Genomic DNA, 26,102 nt, shown 5'->3' with positions numbered 1-26,102 from the left:
CTTGTCTGTAAATGTTGGTTTGTGTCTTAATTTCAGTATAAACTAAATCAAAACTTCTCTCTTTTGTAGAGGAGTTTATTATTGCTGCTCAGCGGTTTGGCCAAGTGACGCCCATGGAGGTCGACATCCTCTTTCAGCTGGCTGACCTGTCACAGCCCCGTGGGTAAGACGGACACTAATACACAAGATTCAAGGTTCAGGGGTATGTCCTTTGTACCCATATGTACAAAACATATCTGAAGCCTCAAGAAAAGTCATGGTAGTCTGAAATGACACCTCAGTTTTGATAATGTGACATTGTTTTGGATGTAACCTGCTGATCTCTGAGAAAATGATGGTCAAGCTGGATAAGACATTCATTGGTAGTTTGACTGAGATCAGGCACACTGTAACATCAGATAACTGTGGCTGTTACATGGATGTAATGTAGGAATAGCATCTAAGGATTCATACGTCAAATCATTTAATTTTTCATTCAGCTTGACAGGGAGGTAAGTCTATCTACTCGCCCCCCCACAGCGCACCTTTAGCCTCAGGGTCCTTAACTCAGAGAGACGATCGCTTTCTTCCCTCTCAAACTTCTCTGCAGTGGATCAAAAGAATCAGACATGACTACATCAGTGCCAGAGAATCCTCTTTCAGTCCAAACCCAATCCAAACTCCCATTCATCTTAAAAAAGGGGGCAATTCCAGCTCCTATAATCCGTGGCACAAAACAACTGTATATGTCTCACATTCCCCCACTTCCTCTGCATCTGCCTCGCGGCCCGACCAGTGCACTCATAATTTCTAACCCCGGCCTGAGACACCACCTGATTATTATTTCTGGGCAATGGGATACTTTAATAGCCCTCTCCACTCCCCTTGATTGGAGATGCGAGAGATAATAGCCCCAATATTCAGAGGAGTAGGGGCAACGGGGGGGGGGGCTGGGGTTCTCCATTCTCTCAGCCTGGGAAATCTGGGACCATTATAGAGATGCAATGGAAAGACTTATAAAGGCACTAGTTTTCAATCCAAAGGTTAAACATCTTTGTTATCCTTGGATGAAGGGATAAAAGAGTGGGAGTTCCTGTAGATCGGTTGTCTAACTCAATCATGCCAAGCACAGGTCTGGATTTCTGAATGTCACAATATTTTCATATGGAGCGATGGCAAAGCACCCGTACAGTTCGAGTAACTTCACACTGACAGATTGAGCTTGCAGAGGTCGGGAACTTTGTGACGCATCGATGAAACATTATAATCCTATGAGAGTTTCGACAACAGTTGAAAGTTACTCGAAACCTCTCTCTCTCTCTTTCTCTTTCTCCTCATTCTCTCTCTGTCTCTCTCTTCACCAGACGTGTTGGTTTAGTGGACATCGAGATGATCGCTCCGCTGGAGGAAGGCGCCCTGCCCTACAACTTGGCAGAGGTCCAGAGACAGGTACAGAATATGAAGACTTGTTGATGTGTTTGGTTTCCTCTTCCACATTGGCAGCTCTTTTCCATCTCGATACAATCTCCGGGGTTAAATGTCACCATGCAGATGACTGAGATTTATAATTAAAGATAGTGATATCTCCTTCACAGGTAATTAATCTGCCAAAACCAAAACATCACTTTGATTTAGGGTTCTGGCATGAATGATATAATTAATCCACTGTGACATGTGTATTAGGGTTACACAGAAGTGAAATAAAGTAACGCAGGAGATGCAGGGCCAAATAGGTTTTGTTTGTAGTTTGCCCCCAAATTGCCGGTCAGCCAGCCCACATCAGCCCTACTCATTTTCATAAGTTCATACTAAGGTTCAGAACAAGTTGTGTCCAAGCAACACCACTAGACCTCCCCTTCACTTGTGGTTGGTGCCTTAAAAAAGGCAAAAATCCACACAAATGAGGAAAAGCTACAAGATCTATCTTCAATAGTGAATGTGAAACATGCTCCGCATCGCAAACAATAAAAAGACTGAAAAAGGATTTGTGACCAAGAAGAGGAAGGAGGACATATTGGGAGACACACAGATGAGCAGAGGAGTGTTTTCTTTCTGGGGCTGTTTGGTCCGAGTTGTGTTGCCTGGTGGGTTCCAGCGCTGCAGTGAAGGCTTGGCCTGGTCACAGTGGAGCAGGCTGGGGCCAAAGGGGAGCAAGCAAAGGGGCCCAGCACTACACAGACGCCAGTCCCACCACAATGAGCCACTTTAGGCCCTTGTGGTTCAGCCTCAGGGGCTGGCTGCCAGCAAGCTGGAACTCTCTCTCTCCTCATCTTTCGCTTGTTCTCTCCATTTCCTTTTTGATCCGCTTCTCCCTCTCTCTCTCTTTTTCCCTCGCTCTTATTTCTCTACATGTTTCCCGGTTCGCCCTCTCTCTCCCTTTATGTCCTGTTAACTTGTTCCCTCTTTCTCCCTCAAACATCCTGACAGTTTGCGTTGCCAAGTTTCATGAGCCCTCAGGCAGACGGAGCTTGGGGAGGATGGGAGAGAGAAGTGGAGGAGTTTGTGTAGGCGACAAGGAGACTTTTCGGGCAGGATGGATGAATTGTGGGGGTGGGGGGTGGGGTTTCTCTCTGACAGGTGGACCTGTTTTAGAGACTCCCATCCCCCTCACACAGTCTCACACACACACACACACACACACACACACACACACACACACACACACACACACACACACACACACATACATACTTACCACACTCACCCCCCCTCCTCTCCCCAGGGTCGAGAGGCCAGGGCTGGGCAGACCAGACAAGGCAACAGGTACCTCAGGTGGAGGAGGGAGTGTGGCTAATGTTACTGTGTGGCTAATGATACTAACACCCTGCTGCTCTCAGATCAGTTTGATTCTAACTCTGTTTGACAAATGGTTTTGCAGACCAGTGTAAGATAGATTCAGTTACACAGAGGCTGCAGACAGAGAATGTATTATATATGCAACACAACTAATTGATGTTTTTAAGTGATAAGAAATGTCTCATTTGTAAGAAAAAAACATTTGGACCAAAAAATACAACTACGAGACATAGTTTATTCTATAGACATCAAATATAAATAATTACTTATATTCATTCACTTATCATCTTGTGTGGGCATTGATTTGATCAGTTGAATAATCTATTTACAGTTTATTTTTAGTTTTTTTAAATGATTCATTATTGTTATGTTTTTATGCAAAGGTGTCAGAATCGTCTGCTTACGAATTGTTAGATGAAACGATTGGTTGCTTCTCTGTTTAAATGTATCTGTAGTATTATGATAAGTAATTTATAGACTTTTTCTTGAGCTATGGAAAATAGCAATCACAGTTTGGTAAAACTATTTCCTCACATTTCACGGTCAATTAATCAGTTACTAAAGGACTAACACAATACCTGTTAAACGTCATTTTAACGCATGATTATTTACACTCACCAGCAAGGACCTTTACTCACTCTCGTTTCTTGTTAGCATTGATTCGTCAAATGACCATTGTACTTCAAACAAATGAAATTCAGACATGTCAAACACTGGACAACATGTGGGACAAATTCTTGATTTAATAGCCTGTCACTTATCTTGCAGGGTGGTGCAGTTAGGTGTGTGGCATGCAGTGTTTTTATGATCCGTATCAAAGTGTACGTGGATTGATACAGAGAAATGTCTGTGGGTCGTCTGTGGGCACGTCTCACTGACTGTGTTCGTTTGTTCTGTTCCACTGTGAGCAGCAGTTGGGCAGCGACGGCTCCCGCCCCATCCTGGTCCAGGTGGCAGAGTCGGTCTACAGGTTCACCCTTGGCTCGGTGGCAGGGGGTAAGAGTCACGCCCCATTGGTTCCCTGCATACCTTCGACCCACCACGCACCCACCCACCTACCCGTTTGCCTGCCTACCTGCCCCCCCCCGCCCTCCACTGTCCTCATAAGAAAAGGGTGAGAGGGAAGGAGGACAATGGCCCCTCTATTGGCTTTTTCCTTTTCTTTGCTTACGAGAGCAACGGTCGCTCCCCTGCTCATAGGGAAGTTCACCTTCTCCTTCTTGTTTCTCTCCCTATGTCTCTTTTTCCCTCTCTTTTCCATCCCTCTGTCTCGCTCCGTCCCGGGTCTCGCCCCTCTGCGTGCCATGGGAAAACCCTCTTGTGTGGATTCTTTTGTACCTGTGTGAGTGATCACAAGAGGGAGGATGAAGGTGGGGGTGAAAGGTGGTGCCTAGGCCTTGTGTTTGGCTCCAGACTCCCCACTGTTTTTCTTCTCCTCCCTCCCTTCCTTCATTCCTCCCTTCTCCTCCTCCTTCTATCCCAAGAGAGACAGCTTAATAAGGAGGTACGGGCTATCCCTTCTTCTCTCTCTCTCAGTCTCTCTCTAATTAAGTCTGTCGCCTTGGGTCAGTTCTTTTTGTTTGTGTCCGTCTGACAGGCCAAAGACCCTGAACTCAAAACACTTTTTTTTCTTAACATTACTTCCACAGACTTCCCCTTCCTTCTCCTTCTCCTCCTCCTCCTCTTCTAACTCTTCTTCCTCTTTGAAAGTGTCAATTCACCGAAAATACAGAAACACCTCAAGTGGTATCAGTGACAACAGTGTTTATTTTTTCACCTGAATATCCACCTTTTTCCTAACGTCAAAAACGTAAGCCGGTTTTGCTCTTCCGGTGGAATTTTATGTTTACGTTTCCATGGTTTCGGTAGTCGCGGTAAATGCATGGATTTTTTTTTTTTTTTTTTCACTGAAAATCTGTAAAACGCATGGCTCATCACACCAGCTTTTAACAATGGATATCAGTACAAATTAACATCCGTGTTAAAATAATAATAATAATAAACTTTATTTATATAGCACTTTTCAAAACAAATGTTACGAAGTGCTTTCCAGTAAAAACAATTAAAATGACAACCAAGACAAATTAAGTGACATCAAATAAAATCAAATAAAATCAGGGAAGTGAGTTTTGAGTAGGGATTTAAAACAAGCTACTGATGAAGCTGACCGATGTCCTCTGGCAGATCGTTCCAAAGCCTTGGGGCCCGGACTGAGAATGATTTTTCCCCTTTTGTCATCAGTCGGGCCCCAGGGACAGCTAAAAAAGCCAGCGTTAATAGATCCATGCGTTTACCGCAACTATGACAACAACTGAAAACCATGGAAATGTAAACGTACAATTCCACAGGAAATGAAAAACCGGCTTCCGGTTCTGACCATAGTTGACGTTCGGAAACTTGTGGATAAAGATGAATTTCACTTTGTTCGCATATTTTTGAGACTTTATCATTAGCATAATCAATGACCCTTAATTGCTTTATTAGGCCACCTCTTCCACTCAGTACTGGCATCATATGTAACCACCTTGAGATTTAGATGTTGGTTAAGATGAGGGGAAAGCAGTGGTCATAACAGTAAACCACTGAAGTGTAAAATATGCATTAAAATAAACAGATAACACCGTCATAACACGTGGTCAGTGTCTAAGAAATGCCTCTGTTTTGTTCTCTGTAGCTGTGGGTGCCACAGCAGTGTACCCCATTGATCTGGTGAAGACGCGCATGCAGAACCAGAGGAGCAGCGGCTCCCTGGTGGGAGAGCTTATGTACAAGAACAGCTTCGACTGCTTCAAGAAGGTGGTGCGCTATGAAGGCTTCTTTGGACTTTACCGTGGTAAGTACGCACGAATGTTTGGAGCTGCAGTCGTGATTGTAAACAGCACAGTCAATACAATAACTGATGCTTTTATCCTGCAGTACTGAAGCTGCTGTTGCTTATACTTGCTGGATTCTTTATCATACAGAGCATTGTACAAGTGTAGGCTTGAATTACAGAAGATGCTTTAAAGTCAAAACTAAAATAAATTGGCCAGTCTGACATCTGTATGTACACACACATCTTAGGAGAACAACTCACAGTCAAATGGGTTTTGGCAAAAGAAAAAGAGCTGGGATGAGAGAAAAGAAAGAAAAGGCGAGTAGTAAGGACAATAAAAGAGGAGAGAAGCTAGAGGAGATGAGAGGAGAAGAAAAGTGTACGGCGGACAGGGGGGCGGTGTGAGTTCACCTCTCTGTTGACCTGTCTCTTTTGAAGTGATTACCGACTGGCTGGGGACTTTCAGAGCAGGACAATGAACATCACATGCAAGGCCACATACCTTTAGGCCTGTGTCACGATGCGGTGATGTCGCACGTCTAGACCTACACACTCATACAAAGTCATACACAGACACACTGAGCAGATGCGCAAGTATGTAGACGTGCACACGCGGGCGCGCGGGCTTCTACTTGGGCATGCAGGTCTGCACATACCAGGGCATGACATCCCTAATGACTACCTGCCCCATCTTCAAACACTGGGGGTTTGTGTGTCTGTGCGTGTAATGCTGGGGAAGGATTGAAGAAGGATTGAAAAATGGTCCCCTGGAACGGTGGCGGGCTCTTTTCAAAATCCCATGATTTTGATTGACAGCACCGCGCTCCTGAGAGGAAACTAGAATGCTTGAATTTCTGTGGGAAACACAAAGGCCATCAAAGGTGGAACGGCTCCACAGACACAGAGACAGAGACAGACAGGTCTGGCTCCAGATAGATGGCCAGACAGGTATCCTGACAGCCAAACTGTAGTTATGTAATACAAGTTGAAAGTGCATTCACTTTTTGGAAGAAAGAAAATCTGCTGAAGGAGGATTTTTAAATCATCAACACAAAATTGGTACAATTACCCGTGTTTGATGCCTGGATCCCCCATAAACAAAACATTGTCACAGTTTTATATGGATTATGTTGAAATAAAAGAATGGTATGTTCCAAGTCTCTCTGTGTGTGTTCACATATATCTTGTGTCGGAGAAATTATGTAAACGGTTGGAAAAAATATTTAAAAAATGACTTTGGTTTGCATTTTGTGAGGTCCAGGCTGGTCCTTCCACCAAGCTCCAAATTGAGTATATGATTGTGTGTGTGTGGCCTTGCTGAACACAAACTACTGTGGACTATTGCAACTTTGAGGGAATTGTGTGTGTGTGTGTCAGTGCATGTGTGTGCTTCTGGCCTAGGGGCTGGGTAGGGGGCCAAGTTTCATTGTGCTCTGTTGTGATTATTTTGTTTATTTTTATCCAGCTCTGGGTTGTAATTGAGGTCTGTGTAAACTTTTGGTTGGTTTGTTTTATACTCTGCCCTTTTTTCCTATTCTGGGAAGCAGTTTCTCTTTCTTCATCCTCTCTTTCCCCCCTTCTTCCTCTCTCTCTTGTTGCTACTCTGATGTCCCCGCACTCCACATCAATAGATTTCATTAGTGTCTGGGGGATCTCGCAGGGTTGGACGCATTGCAGCAGGAAGCCACACTTCATGTGGACTTTGTGGAAGTGGTATATGTTTATGCATGTATGTGTGTGTATGTGTGTGTGTGAGGAGGGGTACCACAGCACTCTTTTTTTCTAATCATCTCGTCGTTTCCTAATGATAGGTCTGGTACCACAGCTACTGGGTGTGGCACCCGAGAAAGCCATAAAGCTTACAGTAAGTCACTGCATTAGACACACACACACACACACACACACACACGCACACACACACACACACGCACACACACACACACACACACACACACACACACACACACACACACACACACACACACACACACACACACACACAGACCCATTTCTTTTGGATGGATTTTCTATTGTTTGATACAGTCACACGTAGTGTTAACACCTTTTCTCAGTGTTTGTGATCAATTTTTATTTTATTTTAGACTATTTCATTACACCAACCATTGGCTACTGCATTTAACCAAAGCTGTGACCTCACCATACGGCTGCTCTCAACCCAAACCCCTAACCCCCACACTTGTCCCGAGCGTAACATTAATTATAGACTATTACAGGAAAAAACAAAAAAACAAGAACATGAAGGAAAAAAAAAACACAACAACAGTATGACATGAACCTTAGCGTTTTTCAGTATTTCTGCAATAGATTTTCTACATTTCAGGTTCTACAGAACATATTGTATAATATGAACTATATTTAAAGATATAATGTGTAGGAATTACCCCCATCAAGCGGTGCAGTTGCATATCGGAACGTATTCTTGATGTTGCATTCATGTGAAATCGGGCAGACGTCAGACAGACAACAGACGCTGTATGTAACAGGATAAACAAGTGTCTATGTAAACAAGTCGTGCACCAGCACGAGGCAAAACAATACAGGCATGACAATATGTTGTCATGGTGATGTCGTATTGTTTACCTGGCCCACGTTTTACCGTCTTTCTCTCGTCAAGTAAAATGACATCCGGTTGGTTTGCCGATGGCCGTCTGCCTGACTGCACCTGAATGCAACATCAGTGCCTCCGTCCTTCCTCACACTACACAGTGGTGACAGTTTTAACAGGCGCTACCTGGAAAACTTTCTCCCCAAACCGAGAGCTCCGGTGAGTTTCTGTGGTTACCTACGGTTGCGCTGACACTGAACATAAAAAATGGCGATGCAACATGGCCGCCTCGGTTCGGTGCGTCGCCCACTTACAGTATGTATTTGTAACGACTTAACAACTCATTCTAAGGAAAGCTTTCATTTGTGTGATTCGACTTCAGTGAAATACGTATTTATGAAAGCAATATTTGATTTTTGCTAATAAAAAGCCAAATAAGTTACATACTGGGGCTTTAAAGTATGCTGGACCAACTTTAGTATTTAGTATGACACTATGACTTTGTGTTTACAGGTGAACGACTTTGTGCGAGGTAAGACCAGACAGAAAGATGGCACCGTCCCTCTGCCTGCTGAGATCCTGGCTGGTGGATGTGTAAGTGTCACGTCAGCTGTTAACATTAGTTGAATTAAAGTATATTATGAGACTCTATTGCTACATTTGGAGAGCTTTAATTCACAACCAGGACACGGTGATATTGCCAAAAGTTTTTTTCATGTCGGTCAAAACCAGTTAATTGTGGTGTTAAACTAATCTTCATGGCCAGAACATGACAAACACTTGCCAACGGAACATTTCACGCACATCTGTGGAAGAACATTTAAAGTAATTATAGTCTAAACTCATCTAAAACCTAATTTATGCAATATTCCTGCAATGGGATCGGCAGTTTGTTATTAATTTCTATGCATGCTAAACATGAAAATTAAAGTTGTTTTATTTTTCATTGAAGAAACATACATTGTAATCATTCTGCTTTCATTGCTCAGCTGTATTTACAACCTACACAGGGGTTAAACCAATGGACCATTTGATGTTAGAGTCAGGAGCTCTTTAGAGCCCAAGACCCCAAAAGACGCAGCAATCTAAACATTTAGCCAAGACCCTATGTAAGAAAATATTACAAGCAGATGTCCCCCTCACAGACATTTCCAAAAGAGTGACCACAATGGTAAAAAGCCATTTAGATTTTCTGTTATCCTAACTATTTTACCCTTTTTAACGTTTTGACTTTCACAGCAGAGCTATAATTATAACACCAACTGTTGAGTTCAATCCAATCAAACACAGATGTGAAATATTATATCATATCATTCATAATGATACTGCCAGGCTTTTTAAAGTGATCAGAAACTGTCAGATAATGGTGCCGACATAATTATGTCATGGCTGCATATGGCGGCAGAAAGCGCAGCTGAAAACAACGATAAGCTAGGTTGGGCTCCGCTGGTAAGAAGTTGATCAGTGCAGGATGGAAGTGGAGGTGATGAGATGTAAGATCTACAGCGTGGCCCTGCAGCATGGGCTCTTAACATCTTCAACTGCAACAAGGGCCAGTACAACAAACTGTACAACTGAGTCGTAGTTATTTTATTAACAGTATAATAAAGGGGCGGTGTTTAGCTCAGTTGGTAGAGCACCCGCCCCATGTGTTGAGGCTACATGAGGCTACTCACTGTGAGGCTACTCACTGCAGGCAACCCCGGTTCAAATCCCGCGCCGAGCGGCCCTATCCTGCGTGTCATTCCCCCTCTCTCTGCCTCCCATTTCCTGTCTCTCTCAACTGTCCTGTCCATTAAAGGCCAAAAAGCCCCCAAAAATATACTTCAAAAACAAAAAAACTGTATAATGAAGTTATATATTATATTTATAGCGAGCCACAGATTTTTATGCAACATAAATGGCTAATTTTTGTTTTCACACAGAAACAGTGAATGCGTATTATTGAACTGTATAGATATGCAGTGAAAAGCAGATACAAGACACTGTGCACCATATACTGTATGTCACCATGGTGTCTGCATCTATATGTGAATGACTAAAACAGCACCGCTGGGGACTGGTCTAATCAGCCTGTGTCTATTCATATCATAAGATTTTCAATCACTTTTCTTGTTCAGACTCACCCTGAGAACTTCTCCCAGTTCTCCGACAGTGTGAATACATCCCAATAATATTCAGTGTGTTTCCAACAGTGATCGAGTTTTTGCCTCAAATACGGTCAACATGACATATTTCAGCATCCACCTTTTTTTTCTTCCTAAAGAATCCCAACATGGAGAGCCTCTCTTTCACTCTTCATCATGGTGGCTCTTCAAAGTGCACTGTGCAGAAACGATGCTGTGCACTACGCAGACAGCGTGCACTACGGTGCTAAGGCAGTATACATCTCTTAACCATGTTTACCTGTTTTCTGAGCGCCGCCCTCCTGACAGTTGAGCAGACAGACACTGACCTGTTCTGAGGCCAGCCGTCGCTGCGTGTTGATGGAACGTGTAGAGATCACACATGAAAGAGCAAAACGCACACGCTGTACATCACACTCGCAAGACTGTGTGCGTGCGTTACAAACAGTAGAGCGCACACTCACACACACACAATCACACTCTTACAGGGAGGAGACGAAGATTGACAGCAGCTGCTACCTGAGACCCCCCCCCCCCCCAGTCTGTTACCTGCCCCCCTCCTTCCCATCATAGGTTTTGATCATTGAGCTGTCACAGTCCACCCACAATCCATGTATGCACGCACACACACACACACACACACACACACACACACACACACACACACACACACATGCAGTGAGTCCTCCAAGGCCGAGCAAATGAAAGAAGGTCTTTCACTCAAGCCTCTTTTGATGCTGATCAGTAAAGCAAAGTATTTCAGGATACACAAGTCATTATGGGTTTAGCTCCACTCAGGCACATTCAATTGACCTTATTTGTTCTGGGAATAACGTTTAAGAAATGTTTTAACATGGTACATTTGCTGTAATTTAAATTTTGGATGCCGATTTTGTTTTTAAAGAGAAAGAGACAGAAATAAAACAGCAAAGTAACTCTAGGAAAGCTCATTTACTAAAGAAGTGTTCTCCACTGTGCTGGCTGTGAAAGGCGGTGTCTGCCTTTTTTTTCCAATTTTTTTTTATTTTTTTATACAACCCATATGGATTCAGAAGCAGAACCATAACAGAGGCAGAGGGAGAGGATAAATGTAGTGGAGAGGAGTGTGGATGGATGGATTTTTCCTCTTTTCCTCCGTGAGCCGTCGTGACAGCTCCTTTCATCCTGGCTGAGGCCCCGGTGTTAGTGCTGGCACTACACTCTGCCTGCCACTTTATCTCACACTCGCACACACACACACACACACACACACACACACACACACACACACACACACACACACACACACACACACACTGACACGCTCACACATCGAAGTCGAACCCTCCTGAACCCTGTTTTAGTGAGGCTCCAGCCACAGCACATGAAATCTGTTTATATCATTTGGTAGCTGTGAAAGTGTTGGTTTGGACCACAGTGTCGGCCTCAGATCCGCAGTCTATAAAGCAAAAGAAAGAGAAAGAACAGGGGACTAGTAATGTTTTATGTGCTACTCTCTGTGTAGTAAACTTGGCTTCTCTCAACACAACTTCTTTATCTCCTCTAATGTGCTAATTGGCCTCGTACCTTCCTCTGTTCTTCTTGTTTCTTTTCTTTTTATGTTCCTTATCTGTTTACCTCCTTCTGCTCTCCCTCTACTCACCTACATTTTCCTCTCCTCACCCACTCTTCCACCTCCTCCTCCTGCCACTACTCCCCCCCCCCCCCCCTTCCCCTCTCTAAACCTGCGGCTCAGCACCATTAAGCTCCAGTGCGGGTTGCCAGTTTCTAATGATTATTTGGTAAGAATGGCATGCTCCGTTGACTGAGCTGGCTGGATGCTTATCTGGCAGTTACTGGCCTGCGTTGCGGGACTTAAGTTACACAAAATGTGCACTGGGTCATTGCTGAGTGGAGGAGAGGGGGCAAGAGCCTGAGTCAAAATACACTAATACTTTGTTCATTTTCATTGTAAATGTATCACAGGTTTGCATGGTTGGTTTGAGTCTTTGTAATGGGTTTCTTATTCAAGCCTGACAGGAATTATGAAACATTATCGGTGGATCACACTCACACACACACACACACACACACACACACACACACACACACACACACACACACACACACACACACACACACACACACACACACACACACACACACACACACACACACACAAGGACCTGCACATGTAGCATAAAGGCTGTTAAGTCCAAATCAAAGTGAGATTGTTATTTATGGATGGTGGGTAATGTGTTTAGCTGGTGCTAATCTCTCGTATGGCCTGAAGTGAGTGGTGAGAGGGAGGAGGGAGGGGGGCAGGAGGGGGTGTGGGGGTCCTCCAACTTTACTAAGCTCTTTTTGCAGCACACTGTGCTCTCTCACTCACACATAGCCAGGAGCTGCGATGCGTGCATAAGGCGCTGACGTCCCAGGTTTCTAAGGATCACCTTGCCTTGTAATTACCTGAGAATCATCAGAGCCACCGCCGCCGCCGCTGTCACTCCATAATCACAACCCTCAACCTCGCTGCCTCAACCTCCACCTTCCTCCACTTCTCTTGTTTCCTAACTCCTCTCACCATCCCTCTCTCTCTCTCCCTCTCTCTGTTTACTTGTCCCATTCTCTCTCTTTTCTAATCGTCTCCCTCTCCGGCCTCCATGTTTAAATGGTTTTCCAAAAAATATTTGATAGGAATGCAATTTTTTTCTTTTTTCTTTTTTTAAATCCTCCTCTCCTCTGTCTTTTTTTTATCTCATGTTGTCGGGTATAATCGTCATCTCGCTGAACAAGTTGTTGTTTACTCTCCCTGAGTAAACAACATCTCCATCTACAGTCTCATCAGAATCCAGCTGAAGCAGCCAACGCTGCTATGGGCTGCAGCCAATAGCCTCTTAATGCTCGCACTATTAGCCAGCATGTAATCAACTAGGTTATTTCCATAAAACAAGTCATAAAGAGTTAGCTGTGAGATGCAGCGGCTTTGGAGCGGCAGCAGCCCTCCTGCTATTCACAGCCTCTCGTTGGGTCTGGAGGGAGGCTGCAGCCCACTACACTCCACTGTGGCTGCACACACCTTCAATGAGACGATTATGATCTCTGTCTCTCCCTCCTCCCTCTCTTCTCTTTAGGCAATATATGGCAACACTTAAAACTGGGGGACTTTTAGCAGAAAAAAGAACTGCCCATGTTGCAGATTGGAGCGTGATGCTTTCCCGTAAGGCAAGAGGCGACGGGAACAATCCATCATTCATAACGAAGCCGACGGAGGAGGGGGAGAAAAGGAGAGAAACAACAACAAACAGACCAGGCCTATTTAAGACAGAAGTGGCGCCATGGCAACCGATTGCTATCTAATTGCGATGTGCCGCCCTTTCGCGTGTAGCTACTGTAACCACGGGCAACTGCAGCGAGGGAACACAGCATTAGGGAAGATGAGAGGGAGATAGTTTGAGAGGAAGTTAGAGACAGAGAGAGGGGCCGTGATTAAATGACATCAGGTCAAGAAAAGTCCGTTTTCCAAATGAAAAGCTTCAAACAGTAAACATTTCTCCGTTTCTGGAAGCGTCCCGTGTCCCTCCCTGACTAGATACAGAAAACCATTTGTCTTGCCACCGGCCGCTCCACCACAGCAGCTACCTCTTAAACTTAAAAGCTCTGCCGACCTGAAAGGCAGAGGAACCGGTCTGAACTTGCTGCAGCGCCGTCGCCCTCCCCTTCCCAAGTACAGGTTTGCAGAAGAGTGCAAAGTGAGAGGTTAGAGAGGAGAAGAGAAGAGAAGTGAGAGAAGTCCCCGCAGGGTCTGTGTGATGAAGACAAACAGCTGACAGGCTCGGCTGCATCAGCTGGATTTCCCGGCACTCTCCTGTACTTTCCTCTTCTTCACCTGTTTGTTTTGCAGCTGGTTGCTGAGGCTGCACTGCTGCGACGTTGCATCACATGCTGCATGTAGAAGCAAGACGACATAAACTGTTTGGTTTTTTTTCGTCTTGATACAAACATAATGGTTTTTGTGCCATGTTGAAACGTTAAAACAAACACATCTTTAGACAAAGTCTCACAATAACTGATGTCAAAGCTGACATTTAAATGGAGTTTAATTTGCCTGTATCTCTTCTATCTAATCCTTTTCTGTTTTTCTTGAGGTTCACTCTCTTGATTTCCTTTTTATCTTCTTGTGCCTTCAGGCCGGCGGCTCCCAGGTGATCTTCACCAACCCTCTGGAGATTGTTAAGATCCGTCTGCAGGTGGCAGGAGAGATCACCACAGGGCCGAGGGTCAGCGCCGTGTCCGTCATCAAGGACCTGGGCTTCTTCGGACTTTACAAGGTGAGAAACAGTGTTGAGGTCAGAGGTTCACGTACTGTGCAACCTGACACTAAAGGCTCATATATATATATATACATGATGTTGTTTAGATGCATTTTGTGTTGCTGTTTTACTCGGTGTGCGATCCAATGTCTGATCCTTGTAAGGCGAGACACTACAGGGAAAAACACAGTTTTTTCATGCACTGATCAATTTTGAGATTTTGGGCTATTTTTCTTCCTTAACATGTCTTCTTTCAGAAAAGTTGAAAAAAATGGTAGAACATCCACATTAAGGTTTTTATTTTACTTCATTTTGTCTCTTTCGTCAGTAGATTTCTCCTAAATTCACCAAAAGTTAACATGCTACTGTGACATACTGTGCTGTGCTTGTTATCTGACCCATGTCATGTCAGGTATCATTGTAAAGTTCTCTCCCTCCTGAACAATTATGTAGGCTCCAAAAATTGTCATCTCCGTATCTGTAACCAATCGTAAAAGTATGACTTACATTAACAATCTATGGAATTTTACAGTACAAGTTTTCTCAAAATTAGTTTTTCCTCAGACTCTGGGCCCGGAATCTCCACTTCACACCAAACCTTCCTGTTTTATTCCAGTCTATATTCTGAAGGTTTTTACAGAGGGGATTGTTGATATATCATTCAAAGCCTGATTTATACAACGTTTTGTTCCTAAAAACAAGGCGAAATTAGATTTTTTTTTAGGGCTTGTGACAGTATTTTCTCATTTACAGAGTGATAAAAAGAGATATCCAAAATCCCCTCTGTAAAAACTTCTGACTCTCATATGTCAACAAAATAAAACAAGAATTTTGAAAGTAGCTTAATCGATTGTTCAGATTTCTGTTCTGGAAATGTATGCAAATTAGTGCATATTTCATTAGATATTGCCTCATTTACATATTTAAACGTAAAATTGGACAAGACTTGTAATACAAAAAATGTTTGTCTTAATGTAAGTGATAAACTTGGGAAGTTTCATGGTGATATCTGTTAGTTAAAATTTTTACCCTATTCACCTGTAGTGTCTCCCCGTGGAAAACAATTTTCATAATTTAGCGACATTCTTGGAACAAGTGGTCCATCTTTTGTTGTGATCTTGTTGAATCATATGCCACAGAATACACAATTTTAACACAATAAAGAAATATATACTTACAATCAAATGCAGAATTGGCAAATCAGCCAACTCTTTTGAAATATAAATAGATTTTTTCCCATAAGGAATTTTTGTAGTAAGTCTTACATAACTATTGCTTTATTCTTATAACTGTAATTACATGGATGTTCTCTAGTCCCACAAAACAGCCGACGAGGACGCTGTCTGCTACATTGGAATGTAAATCACAGAAAGGTTCTCTAACCTCCTGTCTTTGTCCACTCTCATATTTTCTGCTAAACTTCAGATTGTTTTGGCTCAGGTCCTTTTGGGATCTGAGAGTTACACAAGTGCAGGAATGCAGAGATGCACACATGTGCTTTTCCTACATCCTTACATCCTCCGCAGTAAAATTATAACCATTGGGTTGCTGCGGTGACCAAGGGATTAAAACGCTGAACTAGGGACTCCGTGTCCCAAACTGTGTTGGATGTTGCATGTTTCTGACCTCATTTCCTGTCGCAACTTTACCACCACAAACACAAAGTGCTCAACAAGTGTTAATAAAGTCGTCACTCCCACCTCCAGTATCGCACTGGACACACACTGACCTATACTATAAGGACATCACTGTGGAGTTTGCTGCTGCGGTTCATGCACCGCTCTCTCCTTTACTCTAAATAACGGCCTTGACATGTTAACTTGAACTTCTGGTGTAAAATCACAGTGTTTGTGTTATTCCCCCAGTGTTAAGTTGTAAAAGAATTAAAAGAACATCCCTGTAAATCAGCTCAGGTGGACATCTAGGGGGCTCTCTAGTATAGATTGTGGTTATGACGTCCTTAAAAAGGATTTAAAATACGCTGATTTAAACTGACCAGTGATGTAATGAAACAGAAACCTGCTGCTGTCTCCTCTGATTTGCTCGTTCGTTGCTGTCCCAGAAAACACGGTGGGAGGTGCAGGGTGTAAAATGCTCACTTGGAAACAAGTCATGCCACTGTAGCAGTGGATGAAAAAAAATCTAACCACTGTAAGATTTCAGTCCAACATTAGACACTGACCAATTTAATGATCAAATACATCACATGAGATTTCCAGTCTCTTAATTGGCTTTATGCACAGCTCCACTACTTCCTGAACTTTAGCAGCTCCTTTATTTCCTGTCTTACATTATTGGACAAACTGATTAATCCAGGTGTGTCTGACCTCACAACAATGGTCAGACACACCTGGATGAGTCAGTTTGTCCAGTAATGTAAGACAGGAAATAAAGGAGCTGCTAAAGTTCAGGAAGTAGTGGAGCTGTGCATAAAGCCTATTGAAAATCACATTTATCTTTAAATGAAAAGGCTTTGGAAGAAGGCCTGCAACACTTTTCATGTAACACTGAATTCAAGTTAAATTATTTGACAAATCACTGCCAAATGTCCAGTATCCATCTATTGTACTTTCGTCAGCCTCACGACTTCACAACAATCCATTATACTTATTACTGTTATGACTAAATCATTTGTGATTTTTCTATTAACCATTGTACAATTACACATATTACCTTACCCCACATCATCTATCATTTGAATCAACAATTCCGTGTGGTCTTCTGTTCAAGAACAAGAAAAGGCACAATTTATGTTAAAAGCTGTATTTAACCTTAATTGCCATAATTGTTATTTTTCAATGGCACAGGGGCTAAAAATTACAGTGCACTGTTTGAACATATTAGGGTTGTGTGATATTATGCACCAACGCATTGTAACGCGTGAAAGATTACAGTGTCATATATCAGGGGCTAATATAGCAGTATTGTTTTGTGTTTTAGAGGATATTTCCTGTATTTTCATCCAAACTTGTCTCATAAATATTATGACTCCTAACATCAGTCTGTTGGTGCCAGTGAGGTGCACAGTTACAGGTTTCTTTTTTTGGGTAGCACTTAGACAGAGGAGCTGTAGGAGCCGGTGAACGAGCTGCGGCTACCTCTAACATTAGCAGCTTAACAGGCTAGACAGGGACATTAGCCCTCAGGGTGAAACGGAGCATGTCTAATTAAATTACATAAATAAATCCTAATGGAGCTTGGCAGGAGAGATTCTGCCTCGACTGTAAACACAATCAACTGTGAAAATGTCAATCTCATACCTGGGGTTGGATTAATTTGCCTCGTTTTATTTAAGTAAGACGACGGCACCCGTGTTGTCAAATTCATCGTAGTAAACATGATCTCAATGGAGATCAAGTCGTCCTTAGAAAGGACTCAATTTTCCTTCCTTCCTTCCTTCCTTCCTTCCTTCCTTCCTTCCTTCCTTCCTTCCTTCCTTCCTTCCTTCCTTCCTTCCTTCCTTCCTTCCTTCCTTCCTTCCTTCCTTCCTTCCTTCCCTCATCACTCTATACCTGTTTGCTTCGTCCCTGTGATCTGCAGATGTGACGACTGGTCAGCGCAGACAGGCAAACCTCTAGCTTCTGTTAACAAGGCTGTGAAAGAACGTGGAGCCTCCTCTTGTCTCTGTCTACCTGTCCTACCTGCACCTGTGTGTGTGTGTGTGTGTGTGTGTGTGTGTGTGTGCGTGTGCGTGTGCATGCGTTCACTCTCGTAGCAATTTATGACTGTGCTGAGTGTGTGTGTCCATAATATACTGTCTGGGAGAAAAGCAGCTTGCGTCAATGCGTGCATGCTCATGCACACACTTGATTGCATTCGTCTCCTGGTCCATGCACAGAGAGGAGACAAAGTGCATTGAGAAAGCAGCAGCGGTGTTGGTTGGTGATGGTGGTGGTGGAGGGGGGGGGGGGGGGGGGGGGGGGAGGAGACGAGCTTCAGCCTGCAAGCCCCAGACGGGCTGGCTCCGGAGGGGCTGCACCCAGGCACAGAGCTGCCTTTGTCAGGGTAATTATCCTGACGCTCACCCTCCGCTGGTGGAGCTACCGGTTGGTAGGGTGGCTAACGCACTAGCGCCACCATTCATCACAGGGGGAAAGCTGTCATTGTCGGAATATGGATCCAGATGACGTTTAAAATAAAGTCATTGTATAAAAGTCTACTTATGCGCAGAAATGCATTTTGCCTGTTCTGAATTGCATTTGATCTAGGTGTAAAAGGACTCGATACAGGCCCTCGCACTCAGCTGCCGCTCTGCAAGTGCAAGTGCATTACTCAACCCAACACTATTACCCTGATATTAAGTCTTCCAGTCCCAGTCCTTGTGACGCTGCCTGTCTGTCCTGCCTCGATAGAATCTCCCAGCTTTCAGCAGCCGCTCGGGCCCCAGTCAGCGAGCAGGAGGGACAGGCAGACAAGAAGTGCCAGAGGAAAGAGATAGCACAGGTATCTGCCTGTGTGTGTGTGTGTGTGTGTGAGTGAGAGAGAGAGAGAGGAGGAACTAAAGGATTATCCCATAGGAGTTAAATGAAGCCTGTCCAAAACAGGGAGACCCTGCCCAGCTCTTTAAACGCCTTCTGTTGACTGTAGTTGCTGTATCAAGACGGTGGCAGCGTGCCAACAGGCTTGAAATACAGCAGGAAACTCAATAGGCTTGATGATATAGTGTTGTTTACAGTGGCAGACAAGGAGCCATCTTCGTCAGCCAGTCTGTCTTTCTCTCTCTCTCTCTCTCTTCCCCTCTTTTTTTTTTTCTTGACAGTGTTGGTTTGGGAGCTGCCGTCTCTCTCACCTGCTGCTGAGGACACAGATCGTTAGCATTATGCAGAGACATGATTCATCTGGCATGTTGTGGTCAATATCTCCCCCTGCCAGAAGAGATCCAGGAGTCTTTTTGGAAGTTGCTCATTTGGCAGTGACATCAGTTGATGCCTCGTGAACAGACAGTTGATGTTTCATATTGTGGTTTATAAAAAAAAAACACTCCATCCATCTTTCAAGCTCCAAGCCAAGAGTCAAGGTCTGAATCCCCCCGAGCCCCATCGCTCTCTCTCTGCTCCCCTGTCTGTTTATACTTTGTCTTTGTTTTCTCTTTCTGAGAGTTTGACTCCAAACCTAATATTATGATCTGAAGTCTCCTCTTTCTCCTGCTCTCTCCCTCTTCTGTCTTTAGGGCTCCAAGGCTTGTTTTCTGCGGGACATCCCCTTCTCAGCCATCTACTTCCCCTGCTATGCTCACCTCAAGTCTTACTTCACTGAGGAGAACGGGACGATAGGGCCAGCCAAGATGCTGTTTGCTGGAGCTCTGGCAGGTAAAGAAATCCTCCCACCCCACCCCCACTACTAGAGTTACACCTGTTTGAAAGGTACCGATCAGGTATGACTCAGATGTGACTGATCCAAATGAGATTTAGTTACTTTGTCAGTGTCAATGTCGAATTCAGTGTTTTTCATTAACATCCATTAATTCACCAGCTCAGCTACTATGTAGCAGAGATTACTGATTGTTAATCTCTATCAGAATAAAGAGAAATCAATAGAGAAATTAAAGATTTATCATCAGCTCTGTTCAAAGCTGTAGGACCCGTTCTTTAAATAAATAAATCATGACAGTGTTGAAATAGTTGGCAGCCTCAAAATAATTGCATGTTGTATTTTAATATTGTAACCTTGTAGAGTACGTCTGTGACTTTCCCATGAAAATACAGTTTTCTGTTAAATATCTGACTGTCCGTAGCGAGCCAGAAAAGTCCGCCTCGGTCGCTGACACAGTGTGCAGAGCCTTGAAATGTAGGAAATAAAAACCTTTTGGTGTGCTCCAGTTTTTGGACAAAGTGTGCGAGCAGGTCTCGCTCTGCTCTGCTCTGCTCTGCTCTCTCCTCAGACCTTCACGAGGCTGCAGTAACAGTAGCAGAGCTCAAGAGTTTGGAAGCCAGGCAGCCTCTGACCGCAGGCTCCATGGCGGTAGCTGCTAATTAGAGCGCTGCTCAGTGATTGGGGACTGGGGGTTTGGAGCTCTGCTGCAGGGAAGCGCCTCACATGCCTGCCAACCAGGCTTTCCAATCCTAATATATTGTACATGCACGTGGGAAAGCGCACGCTGTTGCACAAACATGCTTGTGCATACCTTAAATGTGTTCACGCTGCAGGAATGCACACAGACCTGTACGTTGCATTAGTTTGGCCACGGACGAGAGCGAAGAGACCAGCGGGGCCAGAACATCCACTGATGACTTAACAACTTTATCATCTCCCTGAAAACCTGATCTATTCAAAGCAGACTTTTAATATTGGATTTATCCTTAGGAAAACACTAATAACAGCCCAGCACTCTCCTGCCAAGTTAAAAAGCTTTAGAGCATTTGCATAAAAGACTTAATATTTGTTTTGAACCCTCAGAGATGTGTCAGCAGCACTCTCGTTTTGACGCAGAGGCACAGCACAACACGGAAAAATCATAAATCCAGCCTCCCTCCTCCATTTTTACTCTGGGTTTCTCACCACAAGACTGGCAGCCACGGCCCACAGACTCCGAGCTGAAACGAGCCTCATGATTTCTTTATTTTTTTCGTTACGTCGACACATTTATCATTCCGCTTTCACATATATTTATCAGCGGTTGCAGCATTCTGGCAATTAGTGTTTTACAGTCAGCACAGGAAATTGAATTACACGCTCAGTTTGTGCAGCATTATTTAGCCAGGCATTAGTCTGCCCCTGTGAAGAACACGGTGCCGGTCATCTCCAGCTGACATCACCTCTGAATGTGAGAGAGTTTTTGCTGAGTTCATTAGCTGAGGAGCGTCCTGACAGCTACTGTCCAGTCTGATGTAAAATTAGGAATATGATCAAGTCAAATGTTTTCAACAGTTTGTCTCATGACAGGGTGGAGTAATGTTTTCAAGGGGAGGTGAAACAGCTGATTTATTATTGAGTCAACTGACAGATAGATTATCTACAGCTATTATAATTATTTAGTCGCCTGAGTCACTTTTCATGTGAAATTTGCTTCTTCTCGCTTCTTAAATCTGTTAAATTTCTGTTAAAGGTACCCTGCGGATGTTTTGACCACTAATAACAGTGCCATGGAACAATGTTTTTATGAGCTCGGACGTTTGTGCACGACATAACAGGCACATGCACGAGCACATGGTGGTGGCATTCGCATTAAGCTGCTCCACCGACCCGCAGTTTGTGTGGTAACGCAGCAACGACTGCAGCGATGCAAAGGCAAAGATGACGAAAACTGCTGGCAATCATACGTGGATGTAAACAATATATGGTTTTAGATATTTTTTAAAAGAGGCTGTAAATGTTTTATAAGGGACAGATGGTAATATTGTGGTCCTGATTTCTTTTTAAATGTAAACAATAATTATTTCATCTGTGTCTATCCTGGAAAAATAATCCCTTTGTTTTCTTTTTTTGATGTTTCTTCCTTTTTTCCCACTGTTTTTAACATTTTTTTTGCATGTCATGTGCATTTGCAGGGTCACCGTTTTTCCATTAGCCCTACTTCAGATCCCTCTCCTCTCCTCTCCTCAGTTCAGTGCAGGTGGTCAGTCTCTACCGGTCGCTAGTCTGCTACCTAATGCTGAGTTGATCAGGCTTGCTGAATAGCTCGTTTGGCCGTTACAAAAACCAAGAAGTCAGACTAAATCGTCAAGAGGGCAGTTGATGGTAATGACCGAGCCATCAATGATTGAGCCCATTCATGGCTGAAGTGGCTGGAGTGGGGCCTTGCAGTCACTCCCTTCAGTCAGCCAGTCACTTTCAGCGGCGCACGGGGCACAGTGTGCATTGCTGTCATTACCGTCCATTGTCTGGCCCCCTTTCAAACGGCTGTAAGAAAAGTGGGAGAGAGAGGAAAGGAAGAAAAAAGGTAGAGATTAAATAATGGCCTCGCTGGTGGTATGGATTGGTGGATGGTGAAGTGATAGGAACTGGCCCCTACTTGTGTATAGTGTATGTACGCGCCAGACTTGCTGCGAAATGGTCAAGATCCGAGATGGCGTGTTTTAAAAGAGGGAACAAAGAGCGCTGAAACCACTCTATCAGACGCAGAGACGATGATATGCAAGAGTCCAGTCAATCACTGACGGCTGCTTCCTGCAAATCAGCTCATGTGTTTGAGACTTGATTTGAGATATCTGCTCTATTTAGAATCAAACACATCACTCAAGGCTCAACAGCTGCTGTGTTTGTCTGTCCAGGCATGCCAGCGGCCTCTCTGGTCACCCCAGCAGACGTGATCAAGACCAGGCTACAGGTGGCGGCGCGCGCCGGTCAGACCACCTACAGCGGCCTGGTGGACTGCTTCTGGAAGATCCTCAGAGAAGAGGGGCCCCGCGCCTTCTGGAAAGGAGCTTCAGGTACGTTTAGTAAAAAGTCTAATAACATACAAAATAATATCATTTTAACTTTAACATTTTAACCAACCCCCTCATGTTTCTGCTGTTAAAGTTTGATTTTCTCACCAAAAGTCTCCCTGAGCTTTGTGGTCCTTCCACCATAAAGAAGATGAGAGAGCTCAAAAAGCTCAATAAAAATGTAAATGTGCTCATGTGAGTCGTACCCTGCTCTCACAAAACTACACTTTACAAATAGCAGCTTTGCAGGTTTTTCTCTGCCCTGAGTTTTGCCTCCCAGGCTACACACAGGTTGACCTGGAGGCCGTGCAACCTGAGGAAAGGAGATGTGCGGTAAAGAGACCTGCATCACCTCCGCAGGTTTTAGTGGGGATACGAGTTTAATGTGTGTTTCTGTTCATGGATTATATTCTCATAAAAATATTCCACAGTTGAACAGATAAAGCCGTTAAAGACGGAGCTCTTTGTTTTCACATATTTCCAACACAATATAATTTGAATGTAGGTTGTCACTCGTCAGTAATATGTTTGCACATGTACAAACTTGGAAGTAGAAAAGCTGATTTGTTTCCAGTTCAGTCTGAATCATGTTTTTACCGGGAACCAGGCAACATTCTGTTTAGTGAGATAAAAACAAAACTTTATTTTGTAAATATGGAGGATCGCTAAAGACTGAGTTGGCTGTTTACAGACTAAACATTTAAATTAGCCGTAAAATCTGGCAGATAAGAAGAAAGAACATTTATCAGGATAAACTTTAGGCCTGTAGCTTTTCTCCTCTATCCTCTACTTTTGGTTTTATACATGTTACTCTTAAGATGCACGATACATTTTTTGATGTTTGATTTCAATTTCAATGTATTTTTTATTTTTGGAGGACAGTGTACAGCATTCAGCACTCCCTTCAAGGGGGTGCGGCTGTACCCAATGGGCTCTTTGCACAGCTCCACTACTTCCTGAACTTAATGCTGACTTACATTATTGGATAAACTGATTAATCCAGGTGTATCTGACCATTGTGACTACTCAGACAAACCTGGACTAATCAGTTTGTCCAATAATGTAAGACAGGAAATAAAGGAGCAGCATTAAGTTCAGGAAGTAGTGGAGTTGTGCATAGAGCCCATTGCAGCCTTGGCTGATTCACATTGGCAGTCCCCCTGCCGGGTGTTATTAGGCACAGTCCCTTTAAAGAATATCAAAAACAGTAATAACAATGATAATACAATGAAGTATAATACAGGCGTGTGGGCAGCAGTCTGCCATCAAACTATACAGTACAATACAACACAATACAATTATATAGGTCACAGTGTAGTGCAAATCATAGTGCAGTGTGAAACTGCAACAATGCAAGGTCATGTATCTTCAGGTAGTTGTGATTAAATTAAATAAATAGTAGTAAAAATAATAATAATAATAATAATAATAATAATAATAATAATAATAATAATAATAATAATAATAATAATAAAGAAAAAAAAAGGAAAAAAAAACACACTAGTAATGTTTTGTGAAATTAGCCAAACGTTTAGTGTCACATACAGTAGAAAGTAAAAGTAATTTTTTGTTATATTACCATTATTATGGTAATTTAATCATGATTTTTTTTCTTGCCTGAGTCATTTAAATGTATATAAATGAAAGGAACTGTGTTCATATTTTACATACAAGCCTAATTATGCACAAACCCAAGCCCTGGATGATATACTTGTGGAGATAAGTGTCTATTTGTATTTAAATAAACTCATTTCTACTCCCTCCTGCAGCTCGAGTGTTTCGGTCCTCGCCTCAGTTCGGCGTGACCCTGGTGACCTATGAACTCCTGCAGCGCTGGTTCTACATCGACTTTGGAGGACAGTGAGTCTCACTCTTAGCTACAAAACTCTCCACCACATCAAAACGTCAGCTCCTCTAATATCAAACACACAGAATTGTATTAATTCATAGACAGTGCTACATCAAGTATGTCATGGCTTGATTTCAGCATTCAGTGGCTGTGAACTCTCTCTCCTTGGTGAGAGAAAAAGAAATACCACAAGACCAAAAATCTCTGCACATACATTGACAGATTGAAGGCCTCATTCAAAGATCAGGATGTGACAATTTTCTCAAACTTAAGAGATTTACAGCACCATGATCAGGGCGGACAGCGCCCATTTGACTTGTACAGACAGACACTCTGTCTCACTTCTGGGACTGAAACGAGCTCATTCTCCTCGTCCAAATAGGTCACTCTCAGGAATAACTCTTTAGCTGTGTGAAGTTAAAAAAGGTCCAGAGGGGAACAAGAGGCGGCGAACCTCTCAGAAATGACTAAGAAAAATGCTTCTTTTAATGGACAGCTGAGACTGTGTTACACACGCATGTACTGGCTGGATGGCTCATTACTTTTATATGAAGCTGCTTCTCTCCCAGAGGCTCAGAGTGAAACAGAATCAGCTGCAGATCCAGTGAACAGTCAGTGTGGTTTGGACCCGGTTCATCTGTGTTCCTTCGCTGTCCGTGACGCGTTGGCAGCGAATCACAGAGCGTGAAATCACAGAGGGATTTGGTTCGGTTGTGTTTAAAGGGAGAAATATTCAATTGTTTCACCTTTGATTTTCTATCAAGATTTTTATTTCTGTGGCGAAACTTTGTTTAATGTGATAATATTAATCCAAGATTTAATACTAATGATAATAAAACTCCCGTCGGTGCACTCTCTTTCTCCCCTGTTTGGTTAAAATAACAGCTTGCACCATGTTTATGTTGTTTAATAGTTTTCCCATTTCTCCACCACCACCACCACCTTTTTGCATTTCCCTCCTCCTCCTGTTTCCCTCTGCTTCTGGCTTCATCCTCCGTCTCCCTCCCTCTCCCTCCCTCTCTCTCTCCCTCTCTCTCTCCCTCTCTCTCTCCACACCGCAGAAAGCCGGCTGGCTCGGAGCCCACCCCCAAGTCTCGGATCAGCCTGCCGGCGCCCAACCCAGACCACATCGGAGGCTTCAGGTTGGCCGTGGCCACGTTCGCTGGCATCGAGAGCAAGTTTGGACTCCATCTCCCACGCTACACGGTGGCGACGGCAGCAGCAACAGCAGCAGAAGCAGAAGCAGAAGCCCCTGCAAACGCCCCCTGAATCCCTCCACAGGTGGGCGGGGTGGGCTTGTTTAGTGAAGTGGA

The 26,102-nt window shown here is 43.6% G+C and overlaps 1 protein-coding gene across 1 annotated transcript in view; it reads left to right on the top strand.

Moving 5' to 3' along the window:
• slc25a13 (solute carrier family 25 member 13) overlaps positions 1-26,058 on the top strand; it is a gene marked incomplete at its 3' end in the record, with an annotated part of 48,870 nt that extends 22,812 nt beyond the window's left edge. Inside the window, exons 8-18 of the mRNA XM_083981560.1 lie at positions 70-163; positions 1,344-1,428; positions 3,687-3,771; positions 5,450-5,608; positions 7,402-7,454; positions 8,670-8,750; positions 14,452-14,592; positions 19,745-19,883; positions 22,785-22,943; positions 24,710-24,800; positions 25,851-26,058. Of these exons, the coding sequence (XP_083837686.1) occupies positions 70-163; positions 1,344-1,428; positions 3,687-3,771; positions 5,450-5,608; positions 7,402-7,454; positions 8,670-8,750; positions 14,452-14,592; positions 19,745-19,883; positions 22,785-22,943; positions 24,710-24,800; positions 25,851-26,058 (1,295 nt within the window). The remainder of the gene's footprint in view (positions 1-69; positions 164-1,343; positions 1,429-3,686; positions 3,772-5,449; positions 5,609-7,401; positions 7,455-8,669; positions 8,751-14,451; positions 14,593-19,744; positions 19,884-22,784; positions 22,944-24,709; positions 24,801-25,850) is intronic.
• Positions 26,059-26,102: the final 44 nt, after the last annotated feature.

This window comes from Trachurus trachurus, assembly GCF_905171665.1.
Source record: "Trachurus trachurus genome assembly, chromosome: 11".
In the NCBI taxonomy this organism is placed as follows: Eukaryota; Metazoa; Chordata; class Actinopteri; order Carangiformes; family Carangidae; genus Trachurus; species Trachurus trachurus.
This window is presented reverse-complemented; position numbering and strand designations above follow the sequence as displayed.